The following is a 16,486-nucleotide window of genomic DNA, read 5'->3' as shown; positions in this document are numbered from 1 at the left end:
AGAAAATATTAATTGGTAGAAAGTGAAGCATTAATAGAATAGTTAAGTTATAGGGAAATCGTGGGGTGGTCATCTGAAAAGATCACATTATGAAGGCTCAAATGAATGGAAAAGTATGAATAGGTCGGAAAACTCCTAAGGAGAAGGAAGCAACAGGTTTGATAATGGGAAGGTGGGGTTGAGTGGCTCAGTCAGTTAAGTGTCTTGATTCTTGATTTCAGCTCAGGTCATGATCTCAGGGTCATGAAATCCAAGCATCTGTGGGGCTCTGCACCAACAGGGAGTCTGCTTAAGATTCTCTCTCCCCCTCTCCCTCTCCCTCTACCCTTCTTCTTTCTCCCCCACGACCCCCCGACACTTTGCTCAAATGTGCATTCACATGCACTCTCTCTCTCTCTCTCAAAAAAAAAAAAAAAAAAAAAAAAAGGATTTGATAATGGGGAATAAATGTCAGGTAGGAGAGTGAATGAATGAAGACTCATAAGACTTTAGATATACTGAGTTAAAGTTATTGACCCACAGCAATATGGAAATTAGAGCAGTATACTGTAACAGTTAAGAGCTTTGGCCTTGAGGCAGACTGCCTGGGTTTGAATTCTGATTCTGTGAGTTAATACTTTATGACCATACACAAGTTATATAAATTCACAGTGTAAAAGAATGATGAAATAGTATTTTACTATGAGGTTATTTAAGGATTGAATGATTTAAAATAGATAAAGAGCATAGACTATCTTCTGACTTGAAGCACATGACTAGTGCAGTCGGTTAAGGACAGACTCTTAGTTTTGGCCCAGGTCATGATCTCAGGGTCATGAGGTCATGCCCTGAGTAGTGCTCCACACTCAGAGTGGAGTCTGCCTGAGATTTCTCCCTGTACCCTTACCACCCTACATGTGTCATCTCTCTCTCTCTCTCTCAAATAAATCTTAAAAAAAAAAAAAAGAAAAAAGACTATGTCCTGACTTATACCATGCACTTAGTGAATATTAAGTTTTTTTTTTAATTTAAAGAGATTTTTTTTTAAAGATTTTATTTATTTATTTGACAGAGAGAAATCACAAGTAGATGGAGAGGCAGGCAGAGAGAGAGAGAGGGAAGCAGGCTCCCTGCTGAGCAGAGAGCCTGATGCGGGACTTGATCCCAGGACCCTGAGATCATGACCTGAGCCGAAGGCAGCGGCTTAACCCACTGAGCCACCCAGGCGCCCATAAGTTTTTTTTTAAATTATTGTTATACAATTGAAATTTGAATCTAAGAAAGACATTATTTGGTACCAAAACCATAGGTTTGATATGCTAGATGATGCCATGAAAACTGAAGAGGTTTCTAAGGAATATAAAGCAGAAGAAAGGAGCAAAAGGCCATAGACTAAACTGTGCAGTTTGCTTCTATCTCAGAATCAGAAAGTAAAAGAACTTGTATGGTCAGAGAAATAAGGAGTGGTGTATCATCACAGATTGAAGGGTTCAAGGATGGAAGGCTGCCAACAATTAAAAAAAATGCAAACTGAAAAATTGTCAAAATCCTCAGTAACTCTTAAGAGTGTCCTTTCTGGGGGTGTCTGGGTGGCTCAGTCGGTTAAGCATCTGACTTCAACTCTTGTCATTATCTTGGGGTCCTGGGATTGAGCCCCACCATCAGGCTCCCCACTCAACAGGGAGTCTACTTGTCCCTCTGCCTGTCCCCCTGTTAATGCTCTCTTGCTCTGTCTCTCAAAAAAATAGATAAAATCTTTAAAAAAGAAAAGAAAAGAGCATTCTTTCTGGTCAAAGGAAGCAGGGTAGGGTAAAGAAAGATAAAGACTCTGAGGAGAGAAGAAAGGGATTGTGTATAAATATACAATTAGAAGCATACAAAAGAAATGAGTAGAAATTAAGCTACTGGATGTAAAGCAGTGAAATAAAGGAGAAATTGGAATGGCAAATAGACAGGCAGCAGAATCAATCACAAAGATTTTTTTAACTATTTTATTTTACTTTATTTTAAGATTTTATTTATTTATTTGACAGAGAGAGACAGAGTGAGAAAGAGAACAAAAGAAGGGGGTGTGGGATAGGGAGAAGCAGGCCTCCTGCTGAACAGGGAGCCCAATATTGAGGTCGATCCCAGGACGCTGGGATCGTGACCTGAGCCAAAGGCAGACGCTTAATGACTGAGCCATCTAGGTGTCCCAATCACAAAGATTATGGATTATATGATTAAGCATGCTATTAAACTATATTTACTAAAATATAAACCCAAGAGTTATGTTAGAGTAGTATTAAGAACTTTTTAAAGTTAAAAGTCAGAATTTCTAAAAATGCTTTAAAATTACCATAAATTTGGTCAAAATGTCAAATTCATTAAATGCATTTGACTTCTTTTCAAGTTTCAGTTTCTTTAGCATTAAAATGTTTTTCTCCTTTTAATCTTAATTTTTTTAAAAAGTTTTATTTATTTGAGACAGAGAGGGAAAAAAAAACAAAAACAAAACACAAACAGGAGTGAAAGGAAAGGGGGGAGGGGAAAAACAGACTCCCCACTGAGCAGGGAGCCTAACATGGGGCTCCATCCCAGGACCCTGAGATGGCCTGAGCCAAAGGCAGTGGCCTAACCAACTGAGCCACCCAGGTGCCCATAATCTTACATTTTTAACATGCTGAAATTTATAAATTACTGAATTTATTAAGTATGCTGGAAAAAATGGGTATAAAAAAACAACTAAAAATACTTTATATGCTTATTAATAATAACATATTATTCTTTCATGGAAATATATAGGGGAAATGAATTGTTAACCATTATTTCCTCTGTGGAGGAAGACTAGATAGCTAAGTGTCAAAAGGGGTGGAAGTACTTTTATTCATTGTTTCTTTTTTTTTTTTAATCCTTTGCATTTAGTACCATGTCTAGATATTAACTTTTTAAAAATAAATATTGTTTTAAAAAATAAAGCTTAAGAGATTGTTTAAAGGGAAAATATAAAAGTAAAAGGACAAAAATAAATAAAAATAATACTTCTTTTCTACTAACACAAAAGAATAAGTAAATAGGAAATTTTTATTTATTATACTGACTTTATTTATAAAGATCTTAAATGGGATCAGAGATAAAATTGATTTTGAGAAGTATTTTTATAATTTAGTTTTCTAGATTATACATCCATGTTTTAGCTTTAACTGATTTTTCTCTTCATTTAAATTTAAAGAGAAAAACATTTAAAATTCTGACAAGTTAATGTCTAATTTCTGAAGAAAGATACATAGTTACTGTTAAATTTACTGTCCTAGATCCAAGCTTTGTATTCACATACTTGGATCTAGCAGACATTGCAACAAAGAATACCAAAGAGACCTTTGGTATTCTAGGAGGACAAACAGTTAAATGCCTCAAGAAGAAAAGTTTAATCAGAGCAATGTGTTTAAGACAAACTTACTCTTGTTGGCATTGTTCACTCTTGTTTTCAACTAACATTTATTACGTCAAGCACCTGGGCACTGGGGATACAGTAATAAAATAGGAAACGCTTTTGCCCTCAAAGAATTTAAAATCCAGTGGGGAAGACAGACAATAAATAAAATAAATATGTAAAAGACAGAGTATGTTGATAGCAAAGTATTAAGGAGGAAAAGATACAAGCAGGGAAGGGGCATATGAATGATAGCAGGAAGAAAAAGCACACTAACAAGGTGACATTTAAGTGAAGTTCAAGGAAGGGAGTAAAGAACAAGCTATACAGATAACTTACGAACATTTCAGAAAAGGCAAGTAAAAAGTCCCTGAGGCAGGAATATTCCTAATGTATCCAAGAAGCAGCAAAGTCAGTGTGGTTTCAGCAGAATGAACAAAGGGAAAATAGCAGAGAGGGCTTTAGCGAAGCAAGAGAGATCACTGTCAGATGATTACATATAAAAGTAAGTAAGATTTTTTTTTCCTCTGAGTAAGATGGAAAGCCCGTAGAAGGTTTTGAACAGATCTGTGATATGTTATGACATATTTTAAAGAATCATTCTGGCTAATGTGTTCAGAATAGACTGAAGGGCAGCAGGTACTAAAGCAGGGAGACCTATTAGGACTCTACTGTAATCATTCTGGCAAGAGAAGCTAATGCCAATAGAGTTTGTTTTTGGGTCAGCAACAGGTTATGAGAAAATAAGAAGTGGCAAGGATTACTCCAAGATTTCTAAGAAACTGAATGAATGGGGTGACCATGCACTGAAATGAAAAGCCCTGGAGGAAGAGTTAGGGGAAAATAGCAGAAGCTCAGTTTGGGGCATCTTAAGTTTGAGAAACTTGTTAGACATCACAATAGAGAGGCTGAATAGACAGTTATGAGTCAAGTTCAGAGAAAAAGTCCCAATATGTCCCTTTAAAAAAAAAAAACAAATCCTGATTTTGTTTGTTTGTTTATTTAAAAGAGACAGAGAACATGAGCAGTGGGAGGGGTGTAGGGAGAGACTCTCAAGCAGACTCTGGGCTGAGCACAGAGCCCAACTCCGGGCTCAACCCCATGACCCTGAGATGGTGATCTGAGACAAACCCCAAGAGTCACTCACTCTGAGTCATCCTGGCACCCCATCTGGATACTTCCATTTAAAAAAAAATACACATAGTCCAAATCTGTAAAAATTTATAAAATTACAGAAATATTATAATCATAGAGACTTTAGATCATGAGTTTATTCTTCTGCCCATAACCTGGATAGGTGGAATAGTTGAGTTACCATTTCTTCTGAATCTGCTGTTATAGCACATGCCTATGCTTTAAAAAACAAACAAAAAAACCCCACCACCATCACCACCAACAAAACACATGAAATAGGAATATCCTGGCAAGGATAGTCTGAAACAATGACATATTTTACAACAAAGTGAAGAAACTATGATTTGGATCCCTTCTGACATCTTTATATCTTAGTCCTCTCAGCTCAAAAGATACCTTTTTAAGTAGTATACACTAACTAGTAGTAGTATACACTAAGTCATGAACTATTACATGCCTGTGAAAGTGTGTGATGTCTGTGTTATTAAAAAAAAAATCCAAAATGATGGCTGGCTCTATAAATATTCTTTTATGTGGCAACATAGATGGAACTAAAAATCAACTTCTCTACATATTTTGTTTCACATTTTGCTTAACTAAACAAGGTTAAATAGATATTAACTCAGGGTTTACTTTTATACTTCAGGTACTATCAACATAACTTTTGCAAGTTGATTTAATAGAATGCTCCTCTTCTTTTCTCACGCTCACAGTTATGCCTCCCTAAGCTTGTTAATTTGAACTGAAGTAGCACAGAGATTTATTCTAAGGTTAAGTAAAAGCAAGTCTTTTTAAAGTGGTTTTTCATCCTTTGAATATTTTTCTTCTGATCTGCAAGTATTCAACTTTTACATTTTAGGAATAAAGATGAAGGGAACAGGTGGAAGGAGAATGGATTTCAATTTAAAATATCTTCTACCATAGCCATCGGTGCAGCCTCTCCAAACCTGGCCATCAAGACACAAAAACGTAAGAGCTAAAATGTTACCTCCCTCCTATCCTCCAGCTTTCTAATTCCAAAGGCAAGAACTCACAGAAGTAGGGAGAGGGGGTAAGGTGATACCTGTTTGTGTGTGCCTATATGTGTGTTTGCATAGGAAGTACTGGGAGAAGGGGTGTTTAATAAGACTAGCAAGAGAGAGTTTTGCATTTGAAGAGATGTGGTCTTCCCCGTTTTTTACACAGGGGTGAGGAGTTTAAACTTACACGTAGTTTGGCATATGAGGGAACCAGCAGTGGTTGTACACTTTGTAAAACTGAATAAAGGAAACTTCATTTAAAATAGAGTCAATGGAGTGCCTTATAGCTCAGTCAGTTAAGTGTATGACTTCCTGGGTTATGGGATCCAGCCTTGCAGCAGGCTCCGCACTTAGCAGAGAGTCTGCTTGAGATCTCTCCACCTGCACCCCCATAAAATAAATAAAGAAATCTTAAAAAAAAAAAAAATTGAGAGTCAGGATGCCAGAAGGGAAAGATCTTTTATGCCCTATCCTTGGTTGTCAATTATAGACCCCAAGAGAAAGAGCATATCTTGCATTCTCAATCAAGAGAACCCTGTACTTTACTAGCCCTGTAGGAGGAAGAAAGATTTTCTCCTTGCCTGGTAACAGCCCAGCTAAGAGACATCCACAGCTTGCCCATGAAAAGCCACTCCACTTTGAACTCCCAGTAATTTCAATTTTTTTTTAAATAATAGCCCCTTCCAACTCCTCTCTTTCCTCTATAAGTGTTTCTTATCTTTGTTCTCCAGACTTGACTATAATTTTGTCATAACATGCATAGCTTGGATTGCAATTCTCTGCTAGTCCCCAAAAAAACCATTTTGTTGTTATCAGTTTCTATATCATTTATTTTTATTTTTTAATATTTTATTTATTTATTTGACACAGAGAGATCACAAGTAGGCAGAGAGAGAGAGAGAGGAGGAAGCAGGCTCCCTGTCGAACAGAGAGAGCCTGATGCAGGACTCAATCCCAGGACCCTGAGCCCAAGGCGGAGGCTTAACCCACTGAGCCACCCAGGGGCCTTGAGACAAATCTTGATTGTGATGAGGTTTGCCTTGTATAAAGATAAAAGGAAAAAATCCAAATGAGCCTTAAATAATAAGAAGAAAAAGAAAAAAAGAGATATGTGAGGACCCTTTTAGAAAAAAAAGTAAAAGGAACTCAAAGGAATAGGTATATTCCTAGAAATACTCTAAATCATGATCCCCCCCAAAAAAATTTTCAAGAAAAAGTCAACCATTCTAAATGATTATTAATTATTGAGTAGTTAATATGTATCAGCATGTTGGTGTTCATTATTGAGAAGTTATTATGTATCAGAGCTATTATCAATATATAACATATACTAGCTCATATAAACTTTGTAATGACTCCATGAGCTATTGTTATCCTGCTTTTAGAAATAAGGACTTGCCCAAAGTCATAAGCTATTAAGAATTCAAAAAGGGGCACCTGGATGGCTCAGGTCATGATCTCAGGGTCCTGGGATTGAGCCCTGCATTGGGCTCCTTCCCACTCAACAGGGAGTCTGTTTCTCCCTCTGCCCCTCCCCATGCTTGTGCTCTCTCTCAGATAAATACAAAAGAAGAAGAATTTAAAAAGACATAGGAATTATGAGCAGGTGTAGAAATTCTTTCATTCATTGGCTATTTTATGGGTACTTACAAAGGTCAGGTACTATTCTAGGCACTTGGCTATACTAGTTTGTGGAGAGGAAAGAATCTTGCCTTCAAGGAACTTGCATTCATTCTAACAAGATGTTTATAGTGTTTAAGAATGTGGTGAGTTCTGCCTGGGAAAAAGAAATCAGAACAAGATATTGAAGTTGGAAAGTACATGGCTGGGGGGTGGTAATTAAAGACTATAGCTGAATTTGAGATATTTTTAGTGTGTTTCAGAATCCTAGCTTATAATAGGATAATTTAATCCATCCAGTCACATATGTTTTGTGAATTGGTACATTTAGTCTTCCTTCTGTATTGTATGCATTCTGTTTTTTAATGTTTTCTTGATGCCTCCTTCCCTTACTTTTTGTTACTTAGCCCATTTTATCCTTACTTCTTTGTATAGTGTTTTGAAAAGAATTATTCTACTGATGGCTACCTTTAAATTATGTATAATCTACATTTCTTTACCTATACATTTCTTTTCTCAAGCAGAGAAAATTAGTTCCATAAAGCAGGCTCTTTACATACCTTCTTTGGTATTCTATCTCTGAATTTAACACAATGGTAGTATTAAAATGTATCTGTTTTATAAATGAATAAATTATTAGGCATTAACTACATGATCATAATTCTGCTCTGGGGCCAAAGATAGACTCTGGGGAATGAAATAAAAATTATAAAATGAATGCAAAGAAAAGTAGGAAAGAATTCTTCAGAGAGTGCCTCTATCCCAATCCAGACACTAATTCTGTGTTCTTAAAAACTTACCCATCCTCTTTGCACCTCTATTTTTCACTTGATAAATTAAGGAAAGTGGATTGAAACAGGTTTTTTTTTTTTTTACCTTTTTTATGAATTACAGATCCTTTTGAGAAACCTATAAAGGCTATATCACTCTTCTCCATAAAAGTTTTATAAACATACATATCATGAAATATAAGTTGACATGTTTCATGAGATCATGAAAATCTTTTAATGTACATATTGTAATAATATGAAAACAATAATGAAAATTTTTAAAACATTTAAAGGCAATTATATAATTCACACACAAAAAAACACACACACTAAATCCTCTGCATACTTCATAATAAATAAAGCTCAGAACTCTCAACCAGGAGAAAGCATTTAACCAAAGTAAGAGACAAAAGATTTATAAATATGAAATGTTTTGAAAAATTAAAGTCCAGTGCCTTCTTTTAAGTTCTCATAACATTTACTTCAGATAAGGATGAAGTTGTTTAAGCTTAGCTTTTCTTGACAAACCAATTCTTATTGGTCGACTGCAGGTCTTAAGAGGTAGTACTCTTGAAATTCCATGTGAAAAATTACTACCTAAGATATAAGACAATAAAAGTGCATGAGGGAATAAAAATTACTTGTAGTTTCTAAGCTTAAAAAATTCTACTTCTCATCAACATCTAGCAATGTTTTCTGAGTCACTGAGCTAAGTGCTTTAAATGCATCAGTTTGCTTATCCTATCTCCATTTTTAAAATGTGGAAACCTCAGCACAACAGAAGTTAAGTAACTTGCCCACACAAGATAGCAACTAAATAAAATCAACATTCCAGTCTGGCAGTTTGACTTAACAACAACAAAACTATACAGTTAACTTGATGCTGTGGCTTTAGAAACCAAGTCGTTTTTCTACTAGAAGCTTAACTGTAGGTTATACTATTAATGATTTCATTTGGCTTCTAATGGAGATTATTATCAACAGTACTGCACAAATACATTTCACTATTATGTATAAATAGAGGGCTCTGATTTTGAAATTTTTATGCAACATCATACAGTCATATTCAAAGTTCAAAGCATTTCATGGACAACGAACGGTTGACCTAACAGGTAGGATCAACATTCTTGATAATGAAACACAAAAATATCTTTAATTTTCCAAATGCTTTTTTAAAAAAAATAAACAGTGAGGTACATATGTAAAGCTAAAAATGTATCAAACTTTAAGCCAGCTTCAATCAAGTAGTATGATCTTATTATAATAGCATATTTTACTAAAAATGGTGTAATCAACTTAATAATACTTTTAACAAAAGATAAACGGCATGATTTCTACTAAGCTGAACCAAGTAGAAACTGTGTGTTTATCTATGTAAACATTAATGAAATAAAATACAAAGTTTAACTATATATAAACAGGGAGAAAAAACTTACCACAAAAATAGTTATAAATATGTTTATGATACTTTGTTCAAAATTAAAAGTATACAGTTAATTATAAAAGTATATTACTAGTTTTTTTCAGTTTTTACAGAAAAAGGGATTGTCCAAATAAAATAAAATTGTTGGATCATTTCTGATACACTGGATTTGTTTATAAATTAGATAATTTCAGAAATTTATGCTAAGTGAACTTCTTCATTATGAGATTATGATTTTAGAACAAAGCAAGAATTAGTCTACTTGATTACTTTTTCAAAGAATAGCTTTCCTCTTTCATAGTCTAATATAAAAGATACTTCTGGTAATTTTGCAATGGGTAGGAAATCACCAAACCACTTTGTATCAACAGCAGGCTCTTTGCAAAGCATATGCCCTTAAAGAGTCATCAAGTTGTGGCTATGAGGATATGCTTCTTTGTCTCCTTGGATTTCCTCCTCTTAGATTATAAGTAATTTTATTATTTTATTATTACTTTTATTATTACTGTGCACCAGATTAATTTATTGCTTTGTATTATTTAACAATTCTAAACGTTCAAGCATTAAATTATTTATTTTAAAATTCAGTGTTAACTAACTGAACTTAAATAAGTTAAAAAAAAGCAGTGTTTAAAAAAATCCATAAAATGTGTTAGTAATCTTTTTAGAGATAATATTAACTCAAATATTTTCTAAATTGTTGCAAGTCAAAATACAGTCCACAGGCTAGCAGCATCTACGTATGCTAGGAGCTTGTTGGGCATACAGAATCTTAGGGCCTACCGCACAAAAGAATCAGAATCATTGAACAGGACACCCAGGTGATTTGTATATACCTTCAAGTTAGGGAAGTTTGGGTGCAAATGATATATAAAGCACCATGTGCACTGACTGGCTGTCATATTTCACATGTTCAAAATAATTTCAAACTACTTTCATTCTCTACACCACAGAGAAAGGAGAGTGAAACAGAGTGAGTTCGGATGCACTGGAAATATTAGAGGTAGATTTAACTGGAGGCATCATGATGACATCTGAATAAATATAAAAAACACTTCAGCATCACTGTGAAGCCAACCATTTCCCAATGCCTTTAAGATCACACTGCATAAGCAGTCACCCACTCTATCGAGGCAGAATTAGTCCTTGTTTGCTAGCTCTGCTTCGCACCATTTCCCAACTTTTCCCTTACACTATGGATTTTAACAAGTCTCGGGAAAATCACTCCATTTTTATGCACTTCGAATGTAAATCCAAGAGGACAGTCTTAACATAGTACTAAATAACTCTGACTGTCCATATGATTTTTCATGTTTCATGACAAGGCTCTTTTTCTTGTAAAAGCACACTAGAGTATTATGGGCTCAGATATTCCCAACAAATGTAACATTCCTTTTCCAATTTGTGTGCATACTTCAATTTTCCTCATATATCCATTCCATTGTTACAATTATGACCATGATGACAATATGAGTATGAGCTACCTACTCTTCTTCCTTTCTATCTCAATATACTTGCCTAAACCCAATCTCTTCCTGTTTGTCCTAGAAGAAACAACCTATTTCCTTTCCAGGCTAATTCTACCACTTTGCTTTGAATCTCAGAGTATCGTTCTCTCAACTATTCCTTTTATTCAAAGGAGAAGAGACTACCTAGGGGCTCTTGACCTTCCAAGGAATGGAATTAATTTTTAAGATTATCTCATTGTAAACTAAGAAAAGAGAAACCGGTACAGTTTTCAAGTGACTGAATAAAGTTATCAAGGATACATCCTACAGATGATGAAAGGTCAGGAAAAATATTTTGAGAAATAATGCATGACTAAAGATGTTTTGGTTAATATGTTCACCTATATCATTACTCTTTCTAGATCTAGTCTTGTGGTGTAATGCCAGCAATTTCTGACCATATGAAAAAATCATTTAGAAAACAGTTTCCTAATTTCAACCCTACCCCTACCTCACTCCCATTGGTATCACAAGTTAAAGTGGATATTAGGTTGGGTGAGCCTGGTGGTGGGTATTATGGAGGGCACGTATTGCATGGAACACTGGGTGTGGTACATAAACAATGAATTATGGTAAAATGAAAAGAAATTTAAAAAATAAAAAATTTGAAAAATTGGATATTAAACTTAGCATGTTTTATTCAGGTGTTGTAGACCTTTTAGGCAATGGATAAAGTTAGTTGTTTAAATTCTCTTTAATCAAATTTTAAATGTCATAGTCCTAGATCATGTTAACATATCTAAGTGATAATAACTTTTTAATTACTAAATAAAATATTCATATATAAATCCCCAAAATAAGAAACATAGACAAAAAATATGTAAATATTTTTTTCATCAATGAAAATCCAACTTAGATAAATGCCTTTTTTGGTTTTGCTAATTAATGTTACATACATTAGATGTGTATATTAGCCAAAAAACAAACCAAACAAACAAACAAACAAAAGAAAAGCACACACTTCATCATCTAGTTATTGCACTGCATCACTGCAAATACTGAAATATGGTTTCGTAGAGCACATTTCCCAGTAATATTCTAAGTGACATTTTAATTTTTAACTGATTTGTAACTACTGGAATGTGCATCAGTAAAATGTAATGGTTACAAAAGTGATAAATCTTTGTATTTATCTTCTCACAACCTGAGGATATTCTCCTCATGCTAAAAAATACAAAATGCAAAAATCATCTCTGAAGGTATTCTAGAAAATAACCAAAAATCTTACCTCCCTTCAGTAAATAATTAGATTTTCCCTCAAGTTCATCAGAGAAATAAGCAGGCCTTTTAGATGAAGATTTTTCACAGTCTGCAAATAAAAATCAATATGTTACAGCAAAAAGTAACTTTTACACAAAATGTTAATACTATAAATAAATTAATTTCTCAAAAATGTTTCCTCCTATTGGCTTCTAATATTAAATAAATGAAGCAGAAGCAGGTCTCACCAAGGCTCCTTTTTAAAAATTCATCACTTGTGTCCTTCAACTTCAGGGTATTATTTAGTGTTTGACCAGCCAGGCTTTCATAGGAAAATAATATGCATCTGTAAGTATTGTCTTACTCTTTACCTCGCTCTCCTTTTTTCAAAAAATTGTATATTTGGCCTACACAGAAAAAAGGCAACAATTTTTTTCAATCATGAGAAAAAACGTTTTAACACTAATTTCATACCTTCCTTGGAAGTAGAATAAAATTCCTCTTCCAGGGTTCTTGGACAGCTATATTCATTTGGAACTTCCTGTTCTCCACGATCGGGTATTGTTTTCCATTTAAATGAACTTCGGTGTCTTTTAGGCATGTTAGGACATGTTATAGCATCACAGAGCAAGGAAGACTCACATACTTTGTTGACTGTAACCATTTTCAAATCTTTTTTTATCTCCATTTTTACCTCTTCAATATCATTCTTTTCTCTAAAGTAATTTTCTTGCCCATTGTTTGTTTCCACAGCACTTGGAATTTTGTTTTCCTTACTAATTTCGTGAAACATATGAAGTTCTTCAAGTACTAAATCAAATTTACTCTTCATCTCACAATCATTCACTATTGTCAGAGCTTCTGTTGATAAACACTCAGCAGTTGAGTCCTGAAAACATTCATTGTTCCCTAGACTCAAATCAGTTTCAAATTGATGATTAACACATTCTGTAGAATCATTCTTTGGATGAAAATGCTTTGAAGTAGCCAACTCACTGTCTTGCAAAACACTCTCAAATTCATTTCTGTCAGCCACATTATTTTGATTAACATATTTCGTTTCTTCCAGATTTACTTTTTTACTCATTAAGGAAACTGGTTGCATAGAAAACATGCCATCCACTGAATAGAAATTACTTTTCTCTTCCTTTTCTATCTTAATATCTTTGTTAATTTGACAACTGTTGGGTAAACTTTGTGCCATGACTTCTACTTCCGCCTTCAAAATTAAGTCATGTTTTTTCCCTTTGATTTCACTTAGCAAGCTCATAACATTTTGCACTTCGATTAGAGTCCTAGGATTGGTTTGTTCACTATGTTTTAAGTCGGGGTTTGTTGGTATGGCCTGTTGCCTAATATTGAAGAAATCTTCAAATATGCACTTAAAATTAAAGCTACTGATCTTAGCACACTCCTGTTTTCTTTCAGTGTCTAAATCTGGGTTGTACGTATTTATTTCATAAAATTTTTCACTAATGTGTCTATGGCCTTTCTGTATAAATGGAGAGCTAGACTTAACATGTGTTGTAACAGTATTAGGACTACAGTGAACCCAATTTTCCTCATTTATGAATTGTTCAGGAAAACTCTTATTCTTGTAAATTTCTTTTGTCAAAGAAATTTCCTCCTCCTCATCAAAATCCATTAAAAGAGGAATTTTTTCGTACGTTTCAAAAATTGGAATATGTTTGTTTTTAGTTGTCAGACAAAAGGAATTGATGGTTTTTTTCTTAGACTCCTGAAAATCTTGATCAGTTTTAAATAACTTTTTTTCTAACATAGGTTTCATATCTTCTAATAGTCTTGAAAAAGTTGAAATCCTTGCTAGCTTTACAATATGATTTTCCTCTATGTTTTTTGAAAAATGCAAATGCACTAACCATTTGACAATGCATCGCTCCTCTAACTTAGAATCATTTTCAATTCTCATTAAAGATTCACAGTTACTGAGCAAAGACATTATGTTGTTTTTCAATATGCTATTTAAAGGTTCTGAAACACTAGTTTGTAAATATATGCATAACATATTCTTTCTAATGACATTCATATTCTTAGTTATTAGATTTTGAAGATCAGTTTCCTTTTTATCCTTGAAAATTTCACACCAGATTAAAAAATTATCTTTTGGATTTCCTGAAATATTTTCATGAAAATAAAAAATTGCCATAATGAAACTTCTAAAAATATTGTTTAAATGAAAGTCTTTTTGTGTAGTATATTTTAACTCTAGCGTATTACTGTTTTCTCCCTTACCATTTAACCAAAATAAAATTATTAAAGCCTTTTGGCTACCAAGCGTTCCTATCATGAGCGGTTTGGGTTGTTTTTCATGTGTTTTCATGGCTTTTGGATAGTGATAATTTTCTTTGCTTAAATTATCTATTTCTAATAATTGTAGAAAATTCATTTTTTCTCCAGTTGTATTTTCACTTTGAGTCTTGTAATTATCCGTAATCCAACAACTTGCCCTCTTTTTCCCCAAAACATGTCTAATGTTACAGTCCTGGCTTTGAGAGTTTTCTGATCTGGTAAAAATGTAAATGTCCAGGCATGTTTCTACTTCTCCCAAGTTTGCATTCCTTAGTATTATAGTGAAATCCTTTTCAGAGTCTGTTACATCAGATATGATACTACTGTGGTTATAGTAGTTTAAACTGATCAAGTCTTTTTTTCTCACACAAATATTTTGGTTGCTGAGTGACTGGTGGTTACTTTCACAGCATGCAGAAAAAATATTTTCTGCATCGGCTTCCACAATGTTTTTATCATCCTGTAACTTTTGCTTCTTAACATCAGGTCTATTTTTGGACCAGTAAATGTTTGTGAAATCCCTAACATATGCCTCGTTTTTGTCTTTCTTTTTCTTTGCTATTTCCTTTAAATAGACAGAGGACATTTTGCTATTTAAATCAGTTGGAAACTCAGGGATACTTATTGTGCTGCTATCTCTAAAATAGCTGGGTTTGGCGATTTCTATGCTGGGTTGGTTTTGTGATTTTGAGATATTTAGTGTTGATGCTGAAATGATATTTTCTTTTTTATTTGATGGCATAACACTGTCAACTTGACACCTGTTCTTAATATCATGAAATGTTGACTTGGTTTCCTTGGGAAAGGTAACATCCCTAAATAGGTTTTCTGTCTGTTTTACACAACAATGGTCTCCCTGAATATTGTCTCTCCCTTGGACTAAAGACTGGTTTCCGTCCGCGTCTTTAACTCCAGGTAAATCGTGTATTGAGGCGTTGGGCAGAAGCGAACCGGCCTGGGCTTCAGCGCCATCGCCGTAGTGCTCACTGAAAACCTCGTTGTCACACAGCCCTGCTTCAGGAGACCTTCCAGAAGCCCTCAAGCCAGGATCAAAACTTTGTGAGGGGAGAGACTGCAAACAACCACTCATCTCAGATTTGCCATTTTGGCATCGCAGATTAGCTCTCTGCTCCCCACTGACGGGTTTCCCCGCAGACGAGTCTGTGGAGTGACCAAAAATCACGTTAGTTGAAACAAAGCGCGCCCTGACGGGTCTGGGCGACAACTGCCAGACTTTTTCCACCTCAGACAAGCGAGGCACCAAAGGGAGCCTCCACTGCGCCTCAGAGGCACTGCCCGGTTCCGTTAGACGTGGCCGCTTACTACTGGGGGGTTGGGAATCAGGGTCCTCGACAGGCGGTAAAAAGCAGAGAGGTTCCCTGAACTCCGCACCCCGCGCGCTGGAGTGCGTGAGCGACATGACTGCGAACCGAGACGTTCTGAGGTTCCTGCGGGCTGGTCTTTTAAGTAGGCTCCAGGCGACTCCGCCTCACCCCAGCCCTCGACGCCCTGGCCACGCCCCTGACACGCCCCCTTGAGGCTGCTTTTGACCCCAGACTCCGAAAAAGTCCCGCCCGTGACACGCCCCTGACACGCCCCAGAAGTAGGCCCCGCCCCCACTCTGCCTTGAGCCGGGTTGCGCCTAGTTTTTTCTTCAAAGTACAACTTACCGAGGGCGGTTACGTTGTCTATTTTTAGCGCCTCTTGCTGGTGCCTGGACTGTAGCGGCTCTAAGTATTTTCTTCCTTTTGGTAGAATTAAGGGGAAAGTCAGAATCTCTCTTTCTCTCTCTCTTTCTTTTTCCCTCTTTAAACTTTATTTTAAAAATTCTAAAATTCTGTTTACCTCAGAAGCGGCTTCTCCACAGTTGCTCTAGAGCGTCTTCTCCAGTTTAAAAAAAAAAAAAAAAAAAAGTGTAGTTTTGTGAGCGCCGGTCCCAACCGCTCCGTGTCTGGAGTAATTTTTTAAAAAGGCTCTTAATCACCCCAGTAGCATTTAAAATCAGATTTGCACCTCACTAATAAAGTGTTGTTTAGGGGAAAGAAGGCACTGATATTTACCAATCGGAATATTTTAGGGGAAAAATGTGTGGAAATAATTACGCAGATAAT

At 35.3% G+C, this 16,486-nt stretch overlaps 1 protein-coding gene across 1 annotated transcript; it reads right to left on the bottom strand.

Annotated features, from left to right (window-relative positions):
* Positions 1-8,412: 8,412 nt before the first annotated feature.
* On the bottom strand, positions 8,413-15,795 carry RAD51AP2 (RAD51 associated protein 2). Its single transcript, XM_044262554.1, has 3 exons — positions 12,540-15,795; positions 12,094-12,174; positions 8,413-8,531 (listed from the first exon to the last, which is right to left on the bottom strand). Exons 1-3 carry the CDS (start codon positions 15,793-15,795, stop codon positions 8,413-8,415), a joined length of 3,456 nt encoding a protein of 1,151 aa, XP_044118489.1.
* Between the last annotated feature and the right edge of the window lie 691 nt (positions 15,796-16,486).

The sequence above is a fragment of the Neovison vison genome, chromosome 8 (assembly GCF_020171115.1).
Source record: "Neovison vison isolate M4711 chromosome 8, ASM_NN_V1, whole genome shotgun sequence".
In the NCBI taxonomy this organism is placed as follows: domain Eukaryota; kingdom Metazoa; phylum Chordata; class Mammalia; order Carnivora; family Mustelidae; genus Neogale; species Neogale vison.
Note: the sequence above shows the minus strand (reverse complement) of the source record. Positions and strands in the feature narration are given on the sequence as shown.